Raw genomic sequence first — 14,124 nt, 5'->3', positions numbered from 1 at the left:
GGCCCGCCACCTGGGGAGACTGGTGGACGGACTCCCAACGCCTGCCCTGCGCTCCACCCTGAAGGCATCACGGTGCACTCTGCACTGAACAAGCACGTGGCCCCCTTTAAAACCAGATCACTTCGGAACTCCAGCACGGAGTTAAAGAGGAGTTGGTGGTTTGGAGGTTTCCCCTCTAAAGACACGTGATCGGTTCCTCCCGTCATCAAACACTCAGCAGCAGCTGGCGAGGCGTGGGGTCCAGCAGGAGCACCCAGGCTCCGGGGTCCCTGGAGCAGGCTGGGGGGGCTTCCCCAGTAGCGGCTGCGGTCGGGGAGGCGTGAGAACAGATCCTTTTAGGTGTCTCCGGCCCAAGGACCCACGGAGCCGAGGGCCACGGGCACACCCGCAGGTCCCACACCTCAGCCTTCCCCCCACGGCCGTGGAGCTCTGGTCCCTGTGATTCGAGCCTCAGGCCACCTGCCCCCACCCCAGGACGCACCCCAGGGCCGAGCTCCGCTCCCCAGGCTCAGCTGTGCCCCAGCGGGAGTGCCCAGCTTGAACACACACGGTGGGACGGGAGAGGACGGAGGAGAGGCGCCCCCTACCCTCGCCCCACTCTGTCCTGCTAAAGCCCGTCGGCGTGGCTCTCCTCGGCCTCAGAGCCCTGCATCAGCTCCTGGGTGCCCCCGTGCCCCGTGACCAGAGCCCCCACCACCAAGTGGGGCTGCCGCCTCCCCCAGAAGCCCGCCAGGCTTTCCTGCTCACAGTGCGGATGGATCTAAGGCCCCAGGTCCGGTCCCTGCTTTTCACGACGGCCCGATGCTGTGCTCTCGAGAGGGGGCTGAGCTCGGCGTGGGAGGGCTCTCAGGCCAGCTGGGGGCCAAGGGCACACACACTTCCTGTGGCCCCTGGGGATGGCTCAGTAGCTAGCACCCTGCAGACCCTCGAGGATGGGCCTGGGCCAGGGCTGACACGCCACATGGGCACAGCTGAGCGGGAGCCCGGAGCGGCAGCCAGACACCCTGATGCGCAGCTCCAGGCTCTCGAGCTCACCCAGGACCCGGCACGGGGCACCAGGGGAGAGTGTGTCTAAGGCACAAAGGTTCTCCAAGGTGGGAGGGGGCTGGTGATTTTCCAGTTACTCACAATTTTCCGACTGACAAAGAGGGCAGTTTTTTATGGCGCTCTGCCCAGCAGGCCATCAGTACAAGGACAAGAACCACCAGCAGGAGAGGCTGCGGAGGGTTGGGGACAAGGCCAGATGGTGGGAGAGGAGCTGGAGGCTGACCGCAGGCCTAGGGGCTGAGCAGGGGGCAGGGGGCCGGGGTGGGGGGCGCAGGGAGGGCGGCAGCAGGGCGGAACCTCTGTTCCTGAGGGGAAGGGTGTCCAGCACCCCAATTGCCCTGCAGGAGCTCCCTTAGCTGGAAGGCGTTGCGGGCAGGGACCTGACTGTGAACAGGGTATTGTTTGAGAAGTCACAATGCGTGTTCAGCACGCGGTGTAGACGAGCCACGCTCTGAGCACGCGGCGTGGACGAGCCACGCTCTGAGCACAGTGTAGACGAGCCACGCTCTGAGCACGCGGCGTAGACGAGCCACGCTCTGAGCACGCGGCGTGGACGAGCCACGCTCTGAGCACAGTGTAGACGAGCCACGCTCTGAGCAGTGTTCGGGCCGCCCTGGTGCACCCACCTCCCACCCTGGTGGTCCGCATGCAGTCACAGACACTGGGCGTCAATCATTCCCTGTCCAGGGGCGCAAGACGAGCAAAGCAAGGATGGTCCCCGTGTCCGTGGCCGAGACAGCCCTCCCGGACCCCACGAGAACATCCAGAGGTGTGACTTTATAGCAGGATCCAGGCCCTGGAGGGTGCGGGGCCCCGAGCGGCCTCAGGCCGCCACCGTCTGCAGCCACACCCGCTGGTGGCAGATAGGGAGGAGCCGTCGCTGACTCACAGCCTCCTGTTTGCTGAGGCCTTGCCACCTGGCCCTGGAGCATCGTCATGGCGACCTGTGCGGCAGGTGTCCCCGCTCTGCAGAGCCTCCCGAGGGCTCCTCATCCTCGCCCAGCCCAGCGGGCCCCTCCCCTCCACATCCACGTCCCCTCCTTCCCCCCGGGCCCTCCTCCTGGCTCTTCCCCGTCCCACTGGGGCTCTGTGGTGCCCACAGCCCCTCTCCCCCCACGCCCCCTCCTTCCCCCCAGGTCCCCCCCTCCTTCCCCCCAGGTCCCCCCGCCCGGATCCTCCTGTCCCTCTGAGGCTCTGTGGTCCTCAAGCCCAGGCTGCCCCCTCTTAGGGGAAGGTCCCCAGCTCTGCTCCGCTTGGCTCAGAGCCAAATGCATGCTCCCAGCCCCAAGCTCATCCAGGGCCACAGGATGAGAAGCAGGCTTCCCGGCGTGACGGCAGGCCCTGAGGGGCCAGCCCGAGCGGTGGCCCCCTCCGCTGGCCATCACAGCCCCTCGCCCCCAGGCTTCCCCTCAAGCTCCCGCCGTGAACTCAGCAGTGAGACCCTGGGGCACGTGCCACCACTGCTCAGGGGACCCGAGCAAGCTCTCAGCAAGCTCTCAGCTCACACAGGCGCCGCAGTCCGCACACGCACTCAGGAGCCCGGGCCGACACCGCGGGTCGAGGCCAGCGCTCTCGGGGGACACCCCCACCGCCCTTCCCTCGTCTTGGCTCACGGTCTGTCGGGGTCCAGCCCGGCCCCGGCTCCTCGTGGTCCTTCCCCAGGGCTTTCCGATGACTCTCGTTTCGTCTGGAGCCTGGATTCCAGTCTGCCGCCCACCCACCCTCCAGACTCTCTGAAGGGCAGACCCCTCCCCACCCTCCACCCGAGGCAGCTTAGCCCCCCGGCCCCGAGTCCCCAGGGTGCCCGAGATGACGGCACGTGGTCCGTGGCTGAGTCACAGGTGGCCACCACAGGGCCACGCTCCAGGACCCAGGGCCCTTTCGGGGACGGGAGCGGGCTCGCTGCTGTTGTGGCCGGAGCCGCCCGGCCAATGGCCACCTCTCCGTGCCGAGTCCCCCGCTGCCTGCCTCGCCTGCAGCTGAAACGGCCACACCAGACCCCTCGACGGTGATGAGCACGCCTGCTGTGCTGCGGGGATCACGGCCGGAGGGGACGCGCCTGGGGGTGCGGGCTCGGCACGTCCGACCTCGGCCTGCGGGGGTCAAGTGCGAGGGTGTGGGGAGGCCTGACCGCCTCGTGGGCAGCGAAGACGGGTCCGTGAAGTCGGAGGGAAGCACATCCCCCCGGCATCCGTGATGAGCTTCGCTCAGAGACTGCCAGGACGAGCCCCCACGAGCCCCAGCGCAGGCGCTTCTCCCCGCCCTCTGGCACCCCTTTCTCTGACTACAGCCTGATTCTGGCGTCCGGTCACCTGCCCGTCCAGCACACACCCAGCCCCGGCGCCCCCAGGGCCTGGACCCCGCCAGCCCCGGCGCCATGCTGCCTGTCCTCTGAACACCGCTGGGTTCTGCAGCTGACTGCCCCTCTGCGTCCTGCACCCGCGCATCTTCCACAAGGACGTCCTCCCTTCCCGACCACAGCCAGGACGGCCAGGCTCGCCCACTGAGGGGCCGGACATGGCCACAGGAACTGCTCAGCCCTCACTTCCACCCTGGCCTGTGTTTCTCGCGTGCGTGGAGTCACACGAGGGGCGCCTGGCTGCTTGGATGGGAGGCGGAACCAGGCAGCTCGCCCTCCCGAGGGGCTGTGGGCAGGGCCAGGTGCCCCCACCCGCCTCCCCAAGCTAAGCAGGAAGCCTCTCCCAGCAGATTGGAAAAACAGACACGGAGCACAGATAGCATCGCGGCCTTGCGGGCGGGGTGGGACAGTGTTTATCCGGCTCCCACCCTCGAGGCTCGGGAACAACGCTCGGCTTGTTCCGCACAAGCTGCGGCCTGGACAGAGCGCAGGGAGGGCCGCCTCCCAGAAGATCAACGCCCTGGCGTCTCACATGCGGCAATTCTGGGCGGCGCAGGGGCAGACGCGGGGCAGACGCAGGGCACAGCAAACACGGCTGGGCCTGGGGTCCGTCAAGCACCGCCCAGCGAGGACGCCTGTGGGCCCTGGACACCCCAGGGGCTCAGCCTGTGGGCAGCAGGCGTGGGGACTCAGAGGGCCACCTGAGCCCCGAGGAAAGGCTCCCCACACACACACACCTGGAAACACTAAGGGGCTTCTGTTGTGGGATCTGGGGTGGCGCAGAGGTGACTGGACCGCGGCGGCCTCGGGAATTCTGGGCACTAAAGGTGGCCACCGAGCTGGCTTGTTCCCTTTTTAAAGCACAGCAGGACCCCGGGCACGGGCCGGGAGGAAGGCAGCCCGCACCAGGATCCGGGGGTGGGGGGGCACGAAGCCAGGGCTGGGTGTGCCTGCCGGGCTGGCGCAGTTTCGAGGGGGCGGCGGCTCAGAGGCACGGCGGAAGGCGCTGAGCTGTGGGGACGCGCACTCCTGGGCCCCCGGGCAGGGTGCTCCGGAGAACCAGGGGGGTGGCACCAGGGGAGGGTGCCCGGGGCCCCTCAGACCCGCACGGGGGAGGAGACGACCCTTGAGAAGAAGTCCCTGGAGGGTGGCCTGCACGCCATTTGCTTAAAGCTGTCCGGCCTTCCTGCCACGGCCTCGGGCAGTCCACAGCTCCCAGCTTCCCCAGGGAGGGGAGGGCTCAGTCCTGGTGGGCGGCCAGAGCCGCTGTTTTTTTTACTTTCCACATGTGAGGCAGGCAGGATCTTAGTTGCTCAGCCAGAGGTCAACCCCCAGCCCCTGAAGTGGAAGCACAAATTCTTAACCACGGGACCGCCGGGGAACCCCCCTGGGAACAGCTCTTACCTCTGTGCTAAAAATGTAACTACGGCTGTAACTAAAAATCACTTAGCGGCTTGGGCCAAACCGCTCTGGGCTCAGAAGGGACGCCTGATTCTTTTCGAGGGGGAGGAGGGGGCGAGGTCCTGGATGTGACGTCTTGGTGGGAGGAGATGGGGTCCAGACTCCAGAGAGGATGACCGGGATGTGCTGAACGCTGCCTGGGCACCGGGCCCGGGGGCACCTGGGGCCGGGGGGCTTCCCGGTCCACCTCGGGCCCGAGGGGGACCCCCGCCGTCTGCTGCCCCCAACTCACTGGTCCTGCACGCCCCCACCAGCCCCTGGGGGCCCTCTGCTCTGCCCCTGAGCTGCGGAGGCCTAAGCGGAGGCGCCCACGCTGGGCTGGGGGCAGAGACGCGCCTGAGCAGGCGGTCTCCCCACTGCTTTTCCCTCCGCCCTGCTGTGCGTGGAGACGCAGGTTTAAATCGCAGAACTGCAGGTTCTTAACCTCTTCTGCTCCCGCATCACGCTGTCCGTCTGCAAACATGGCAGGTGACGCACAGAAGCAGCCGCGTCCAGCCAGAGGCAGCCATGTCCACGGCAAGCGGCTGCGTGTGGCCAAGAGCCCCCACGCCCTGCGGAGCTACACCAAACAAAGCAGCGCCTCCGGGGAGGCGTCCCACCGACTCACCCCCTGCGGCCCCCCAGACACAGACCATTCACAGCCCGTCGTCTGCCTGCAGCCCACGGCCCTCGGGCGGGCTGGGGCTGGGGCCGGGAGGGCCCCCCCCTCGCCCCCGACAGCAGTCGCTCCCCCGCCAGGCCGGCCCTGATGCGCCCACGTTTGCTGAGCGACGCCTGCAGCCAGGGTGTGGCCCCAGCCCCCGCTCCGGGCCGCCTGCTCTTTGGGGCCGAGGCTGAGCTCTGAGACCCAGGAAGCAAAAGCCCACGGCCCCAGGAGGCCGGGTCTCACTTCCCGTGGCTGCTCTGACTCAGTTTTAACCCACCAGTCGGGTATTTTTGGCCGAACGTGAGAAGGGCACCCACTCCGCTGACACTGCTATCATGGGACAGCGGTTCCGACGGGGCCAGAAGGGGAAGCTGGACATTAAACGAAAGAGGAAGGGGATGGAGAATCAAAACAGAAACCGCACGGCCTAGATTAACCTCGTGCCCGGCGGGCTCGGGGGGCCTGGGCAGTGCCTACCCGCCCGGGGCTGCAGTGTCCGCCCTTCGGTGCCAACAGGACCAGCGTGTCCCCAGGAAGTGCTGGACGGGTGGGTGGAGACTGCATGGCCCCCGCGTGAGACCCGGGCCCCTGGCGCGGGCAGCCCCTGCCGGCCCCGGGGCGAGGGCGGGGGGCTGGCACCCAGAGGGTGCCCGGCAAAAGTGACCCACGGAGGTCGGGTCACTCGGGGACCGGACCTGAGCGTCGCGACAAGGACGGTTCTCAGCGCTGGGGCCTTGGGCGTCTCGAGCTCAGGGCCCAGGGGGCCGCTGACCCGAGAAGCTGATCCCACTGTCAATCCTGACGACCGCCCAGGACAGGCGAGGGCGCTTCCAGCGACTGACGCCTGGCCCTCCCCATCTGTGAAACGGGCGAGGTTCCCGCGAGGCAGGGATGCCACGGGTCACACACGCAGAGCTCTGGACCCGCTGGGAGTCAGAGCCACACCTGCCCGAGGCCGCGGAAGCACCAGCCTGGGCCTTCACTGCGGACCAGGCCCAGATCACGGCGGCGCCCCCAGTCCCTCACAGAGGTGCCTCGGCCCTCACCGCCTCCCGCAGATGGCATGGTCAGCGCCTGGCCCGGGGGGACTGCCAGCCCCTAGCGGCCACGGGCAGCTCCGAGACTTCACCGCACTGAGGCGCGGGGCTGCCGCCTTCACGGGCTCGACGGCGCTGCGCGGCGACGGCTTTGCTGCGCCCTGCGCCTGACGCGCACCTTTTCCCCACCGGGCGCCCTCGAGGCGGTCCAGCCACTCTGACGGCAGGGCTCTGACAGCGGGGCTCAGACGGCGAGGCGTGGGCTTCTGGCCAAAGGGAGGGTCATCTGAGGACGAGTGGGCAGAGCACCCACACGCCCGAAGCCCCGTCGGCTGCCCTCCCTTGCCACCACGAGGAGCCCGGGCACCGGGGCTCACCTGCGCTCACCCTCGGCCGTGCGCTCACCCTCAGCCGTGGACTCACCCTCGGCCGTCGAGAGCAGCCAGAAGCACCACTCACAGAAATAGTAGTAGCTCTTCATCTCCGCCACGGAGATCCGGGCGGCCGCACCGTCCCCCATGCCCAGGGCCTGCTGCGCCTGCGATCCATCCGCCTCCTCCCGCTGGACTTTGCTCCCAACCGCCGGCCCGGGGCCAGCTGGCTTTTCACTTTCACTTCACCCTGCAACCACGGGGTGACCCAGCAGCGGCCGGCGCCTCCTCACCCCGCCCGCAGACTCACACACAGGCCAGCCCGGCAGCCCCACCTGGCCGCGGGGCAAGGCCTGGACCACCTCCGCGCTTCAGCCGGTGCCTTGAGGTCAGCACAGCCACGCCAATCAGAAGACACTGACCTGGCCCAGCCAATAACACCCAGGGCAAACGGGGGCCATGCTTGTCCAAGGAGGCGCATCCAAGGCCCCTTGACCCTCCAGACATCAGCCAAGGCCGGCTCCTCTGGCCCCATGTGGGAGAAGGAGCTGCCCCACCGGAGGCCCCTCAGATCCCCAAGGACACCTGCCCGCCGCAGAAGGCAGACTCTGTGGCCCTGCCCTGCCCAGCCCAGCATGGGGACCAGGGGACGGCCCCTCACCCGCGGCCCAGGGACCAGGAGGCAGGGCCCCTAGACCCAAGCAGCAGGTGCCCAGCGAGGCTCGGTTACTCACTGGAGCCCAGGCCAAGCCCCCAGGCCACGGGGCCCGTGGGGGCCACAAGCTCACACAAACCCAGACACCTGACCCCCAGATACAGACGAAGACACCTGACGCCCCCCCCAGACCCACACGCCTGACCCCATAGAGACCCACACGCCTGACCCCATAGAGACCCACACGCCTGACCCCTCCAGACCCACACGCCTGACCCCACAGAGACCCACACGCCTGACCCCCCCAGATCCACACGCCTGACCCCTCCAGACCCACACGCCTGACCCCACAGAGACCCACACGCCTGACCCCTCCAGACCCACACGCCTGACCCCACAGAGACCCACACGCCTGACCCCACAGAGACCCACACGCCTGACCCCACACAGACCCACACGCCTGACCCCACACACGCACAGACCCACACGCCTGACCCCATAGAGACCCACACGCCTGACCCCATAGAGACCCACACGCCTGACCCCCCCAGACCCACACGCCTGACCCCACACAGACCCACACGCCTGATCCCATAGAGACCCACACGCCTGACCCCCCTCCGACCCACACGCCTGACCCCACACACACAGACCCACATGCCTGACCCCATATAGACCCACACGCCTGACACCACACACGCAGACCCACACACACAGACCCACACGCCTGACCCCACAGACACAGACCCACACGCCTAACCCCCCTACTACGTCCGCCTTGAGTCTGGGGAAATCGGGGAGTTTAGCTCAGAGGCCAGAGCAAGGACTTCAACCAAGTTGCTTGAAATTCAAAATAACAGAAGCAGTAAGGATCACCAGGTTTCCTCCGACTGTGGCGCGTCTCCTCTCTCACAGGTTTGAGTACAGCCTGTACGGAGACCCCTCGAGGGGAGGGTGCCCTTTGAGAAAGCACTCTGACTGAAGCGTGCCCTGTCTGTCTACGGAGCTCCCACAAGCTCCCAGCCTGTTCTCCAAGAGCCAAACCGGCCGTGGCGTCTGCCACTGCTGGATGAAAACCGGGCTCACAAGCGACAGACACGCTGTGGGCGAGACCCGCGTGCTGGCTGCATTCCTGAGACACGCGCATGCTGTGGCCGCTCTAAGGAAACCGGGCTCCGGCCACCCTCTCGGCCCACTCCGGCCCCCGCCTCCCAGACCCACGCACGGCGGCCCCGAGGCCCTGACCTGGCGCCCGGAGCGCGACGACCCTGAGCCTGTCTGGGCCGGGGTCAGACCCCATGTAACAGGGCTCTCCCGAGCAGGCGGAGGGCCCAGGCCGACGCTAGAACCCCGGCCGCGTCTGAAAGGGCCTTCCCTGCAGCCAGTGCCATATTCGACAATTTCGGGTGCTTCGATTTCCCAGAAGAAAGGAAACATCCCAAAGACACCTCCTTGAGGGTTTCGGTGCACCCACCGGTCCACTGAGTTCCTCTAGAATTCCTTCCGGAAGAACCTTTCATTTTTCTGTGCACGTGACCTTGCCTCCAATCATTTCCCCTTTTGCATAAACTGCTGGGAAGCTCATAAGGGAAATTCTGGGCTCACTCAGCTCACTCACGTGCCTCACACGTATGTGTGTGTGTGGCCAGTCGTGTCCAACTCTGTGTGACCCCATGGACTGTAGCTCACCAGGCTCCTCTGCCTATGGGATTCTCCAGGCGAGAACACTGCCTGGAGGGTTGCCATTCCCTTCTCCAGGGGATCTTCCCGACCCAGGGATGGAACCCATGTCCCTTGCATCTCTTGCACTGGCAGGCAGGTTCTATACCACCTGGAAAACCCCAGATGTGTTCACTGCTTTTTCAGTTCTGGTTCTGTGTAGAACAGTCCCTGACAACCTGGAACATCCCTGTGGCGAACTGGCAAATTTGCAGGACACAGCTGGTTTCCCTGCTTATTGGGACTCAGTCCCACCCAAGTGTCCCAGGTGAGTGTCCTGCTCAGTGGTGTCCTGCTTCTGAAAGGTGGTGGCTCCTTGGAGGAACAGAGCAGACGCAGCAATGTGTCCCGGACCTCCTCTCCACGAGCTGCTTGTGTCCACTCTGGCGATCACAGCACACCTCGCCTGTCTCCAGCCACTGTCTCCTGAGCCCTCACTTGCAGCAGGAAGCTGACTTCAACCATCCCCCAACCTGAAGGGGCTTCTTTCCACCAGACGCAGAGGAGAGCCCACCAGACACAAGCGTGTAGGAAGGAGCCTGGGCAGACTCACAGGCGGGAGGAAAGCCGCGGGCAGAGCAGGAAAAAGGAGGTCGTGGGCACCCAGGCTCGGCGCTATCCCTGCAGGTGGAGAACACTTATCCCAAAGATGCCAGGCTGAGCAGTGCGGGCAGGGGGTAGACAGGGAGGGGAGGGGTGGCAGTGGGGGAAGGGAGGGTGGACAGTGGGGGAGGGGTGGGCATTGGGGGAGGGGTGGGGCATGGACGGGGGAGGGGTGGACAGTGGGGGAGGGGTGGACAGTGGGGGAGGGGTGGGCAGTGGGGGAGGGGGATGGCTGGACAGTGGGGAGGGGGAGGGGTGGGCAGTGGGGAGGGCATTAGGGGAGGGGTGGCCAGTGGGGAGGGGGAGGGGTGGGCATTGGGGGAGGGGTGGCCAGTGGGGAGGGGTGGGGCAGTGGGGGGATGGGGCAGTGGGGATGGCTGGGCAGTGGGGGAGGGGAGGGGTGGGCAGTGGGGAGGGGTGGGGAGTGGGGGAGGGGAAGGGGTGGATAGTTGGGGAGGGGAGGGCTGGCCAGTGGGGAGGGGGAGGGGTGGGCATTGGGGAGGGGGAGGGGTGGGCATTGGGGGAGGCGGGGCTGCATGGAACCACACCGCCTGGGGCCGCACGTGTCAGAGCCGGAAACTGCCCGCCTTCCACCCTGGTCCGAGCACCGGCGGGCAGGGCACAGCAGAGGCGTCTCCGGTTGACCAGGAACTGAGCAGCTGCTCCGGCCGCAACCCTGCCACCTCCCCCGCCCCCGGGCAGCCCTCCGCAGCTCACAGCCACCCCTGCTCCGCCCAGACAGGACCCTGGGGCCCCCACTTCTGAGAGAGGTACCCTGGGGCCTCGCTCCCCCGAGGGGCCCCTGGAGCACTAGGTTGCCTGTCCTGCCCCGCGCCTGGGGGGGTGCAGACTCAGCCACCAGCCTCCCTTCCCCGCACAAGGCCTCCAAGCATCAAGGCAGTTCAGTCCTTCCAGGACTAGGGAGTCCTGGACACCCCCAGCAGCCGGGGTGCAGATCCCCAAGGCCAGGTCACATCCGCTCAGGCAACTCGGGGCCCCCCCCACCGTGTGGTGTGCCTGGCAGACAGCTGATTTGGGAGGAGGACGGGAGAGGCTCGCCACACACACAGAGCCCTGGGGCCAGGCGGGCACACAGGCCCCTGGTGACGACCCCCAGCCCTGAGTCAGCTCAGGAGTCAGCAGACTCCTGGCGAAAAGCCCTGAGTCGTGCGCTCGGATGGAGCCAAGCGCAGAACCACGGCCATGAGCCGTCAGCAAGGAGCTGAGTCCACGGGGTCAGCCCTGCCTGGGCTCCCGGTGTCCTCCCCAGACGCTCCCCACCCGCGCCAGGTGAGGACGGCCCTGCCAGAGCGGGAGAGGGTGCAGCCCGAGGGGTGGCTCGCACCTTCGCTCTGACGTCCTGCACGCGGCAGACACACGGGCGTCTGGGCACAGACGCCCCCTGATGCCCCGTGGGGCCCCGAGCGCCCCCACGGTCAGCACCACCCTCTGGCTCTCGGCCCCCGGAGGACGCGGGGGCTCCAGGCCGAGGGGCAGGACAGAGGGATTAGCCCTGGGGGCACCCTGCCCCTGCCGCAGCCGGCGTGAGCCCCGAGACCTCCCCCACACTGTCCGCTGAGCCTTCTTCCCACGTCCTCCCCAGCGTGCTCCTGGCCAGGGTCCAGGGCCCTGGGACCACAGGGCAGAGTGAACCGAGGCGACCACGCTCCACCCTTGGTTGGGGCGACCGAAACGGCGTCTCTAGCCTACCTTTCTTAACAGGCTTGTGAGTTGCATACGAGTTTTGGTAAAAGAAACACCCAGAGAGCTGCCACCCACCGAGGGCCCCCCGCATGCCCGTGGATAAGACCACCGCGTCCCGCCTCACCAGGCTGCGGGCGCCTCGAGGCCACCCGGCGACGCCTCCAGCGCTGCAGCAGGGGCAGCGGGCGGGGCCAGCGCTGGGGGGCCCCCCGGGCTCCGTGGGACGCTCCCCTCTTGACCATGGTCCCAAAGTCTCCCCACCGAGGAGGAGGCAGCGGCGGTGGCTCCCGGTCTTCAGCCCCAGCTACCCCGAGGGCCGCCCTGTAGGGCTCCACGGGGGACGCTCGAGGGCCGGGCTGACCCCAGGACGCGCTGAGCCGGGCACACGGCGCTGGGAGACCTCGGGGCGACGTGCGCATCCAGGCTGCAGCCCCCAGAACGCCGGTGTCCAAGGGGCAGCAGAGGAGCGCGGGGGACACGCCTGTGCTCAGAGAGGGGCTCCCGAGGCGGGCGAGGCTGTCTACGTGCGAGTCCTGGGCGTTTCCTTCCTCCTTCCTCGGGGGTGGGCTTGTGCGCGGAGCTCCCAGCCTCAGGGGCCGAGGAGAGAAAACCCTTCCAAGCTCAGGAAGCCTTGCGTCTAAACAGCAGGAGCAGGAGGGCCTCAGGGGACGTGGCCGGGCTCTGGAAATAAACCGGCAGTTCCGCCGCCCGGCACTGCAGCTCACGGAGAGGAAACCGATCGAGGCTTTGTTTGGCCGGAGACACTTTCCACAGAGAGGCTCCGAGCCTGCCCCTTGACGAGGCCTTGGGGGCAGCCCCGAGCTGTGCCAGGGCGCGTGCGGCATCAGGCACCCTGGGAGCAGCTGGGCCTCCCTTTCTGGGGCTGTGGTTCACCTCCTCGCACGGGCATTCCCGACAGGACCAACCCCGAGCTGGAGCAGACACCACCCACGCTTGCGTCTTCTCACTGGCTTCCCGCGAGGCCGGCCTGGCTCACGATCCGAGGAAACAGATGGTGAGTTTGATGAGGCAGGTCCGGGATGCAGGCTACCCCGAGACCAGGGTGCGGGGCCTCGGGGCAGCCGTGTGGAAATGGTCCCTGCCGTCCACAGGAGCAGCCCCCACAGGCTCTGGGGCCCACAGTGAGCACGACCCTGAGCCATGTCCCTCCCTGCGTGCCTGCTGTTGCCCCAAAGAACCCTGAATCCAGGGGGTCGGGCCGGTGAGTCAGAATGCGCACCCACCCAGACAGTTCATGACCAGACACAGGGGCCTCCTGCCGAGCCGCTGGGGTTAACCTGCTGTCTCCTAAATACCTGATCATGTTTTAAAAGTGTTGCTAACCAAACTCTAGGACTTCCCTGGCGGCTCAGATGGTAAAGCGCCTTGCTTACAAGGTGGGAGACCTGGGCTCGATCCCTGGGTCGGGAAGATCCTCTGGAGAAGGAAATGGCAACTCACTCCAGTACTCTTGCCTGGAAAATCCCATGGACAGAGGAGCATGGTGGGCTACAGTCCACTGGGTCATAAAGAGTTGGACACGACTGAGCGATTCCCCAGAAGTCAGCTCTGCGTGGGATCTCGGTCACAACCGGAGCGTTTCTGTCCTGCACACTCACAGCCTCGAATTCCCGAGCATCTGAGATTTCGCAGGACTTTCCCAGCAGTCGGTGGGCACTTCCTCCCCAAGACCCCGTGAAACATCACAGGCGCCCGGGAGCCAGGGCTTCACGCAGGACGTTGGCCACCCTCCCGTGTGAGCAGCCGGGGATGCTGAAGGCTGCCTGAGAACCGGCCTCTTGCTGCTGGGCCCAGGGGTGTACGTCACACAACATGACCTCAAATTAGCAGGAAATGCCTATCAATAACCTAAGGCTTTTGGCAGTGAAACAGCCGAGCTGCTCCTGCCAGGGAGCAGAGGGTCACTCGGAGCCGGTCTGATGCCAAGTGAGACGCTGGGGGACTGAAGAGTCAGTCCTCCCAGGGTGCACGCGGGCTGGGAGCAGTGCCATCCGAGCCTGCGGACTGCCTGCCCCTTGTCTTCTCCGGACACGTGTACACAGCAGGCTCCTCCACAGGGCCGGCGGGTTCCCGGGGGGTCAGAACACAGGGGAGGTGCCCCAGCCCCCCAGCCTGGCAAGGCATGGGCCAGCACCCCTCCCGGGCCTTCCCTTGGGCGGGCGCCCAGCCACACAGGCAGAAGGCCCGCTGTCCTGGCTGCCCGGCGGGTGCTGAGGTCTGCAGGGCCCATCCCGACGGCCGTCCGTTCCTCACACCTCCGCCCGCTCGTCCCTGGCTCCACTCTCGGCCACAGCCCGGGCCCCACCCAGGGGCGGTTCCCAGGGCCGCCGGGCGGCCAGCCTCCGTGTCCAGTAGGGCGTCGAGGGGTGATGCTTCCTGTCACTTCCAAGGACATGTCTTCCTTCTGACAAAGGAAGCTCTGGGGCTGGGCGATGGGAGTAACCTCGCTATGGCCCCAACACTCGGAGGCTTCTGTGACCTGGAATAAAGCTGTCCGTGGA

General features: G+C 66.9%; 1 protein-coding gene across 19 annotated transcripts in view; it reads right to left on the bottom strand.

The window, feature by feature from the left end:
• Positions 1-14,124, bottom strand: part of MCF2L (MCF.2 cell line derived transforming sequence like) — a 91,351-nt gene that overhangs the window by 47,201 nt on the left and 30,026 nt on the right. For 9 of the 19 annotated variants that reach the window (XR_006061040.2, XM_060394229.1, XM_042255082.1 and 6 more), the window contains exon 1: positions 11,727-12,114. The exons of 8 other annotated variants lie outside the window; for them this stretch is intronic. Coding sequence is in view for 10 of the 11 variants with exons in the window: in XM_060394229.1 (XP_060250212.1) it covers positions 11,727-12,021 (295 nt within the window). In the remaining variant the exon portion in view is untranslated. Of the gene's footprint in view, positions 1-6,973; positions 7,122-11,726; positions 12,115-14,124 lie in introns of those variants that run through there. 2 more of the 19 variants (XM_042255088.1, XM_060394233.1) reach the window with 1 other exon arrangement.

Source organism: Ovis aries, chromosome 10 (assembly GCF_016772045.2).
Source record: "Ovis aries strain OAR_USU_Benz2616 breed Rambouillet chromosome 10, ARS-UI_Ramb_v3.0, whole genome shotgun sequence".
In the NCBI taxonomy this organism is placed as follows: Eukaryota; Metazoa; Chordata; class Mammalia; order Artiodactyla; family Bovidae; genus Ovis; species Ovis aries.
This window is presented reverse-complemented; position numbering and strand designations above follow the sequence as displayed.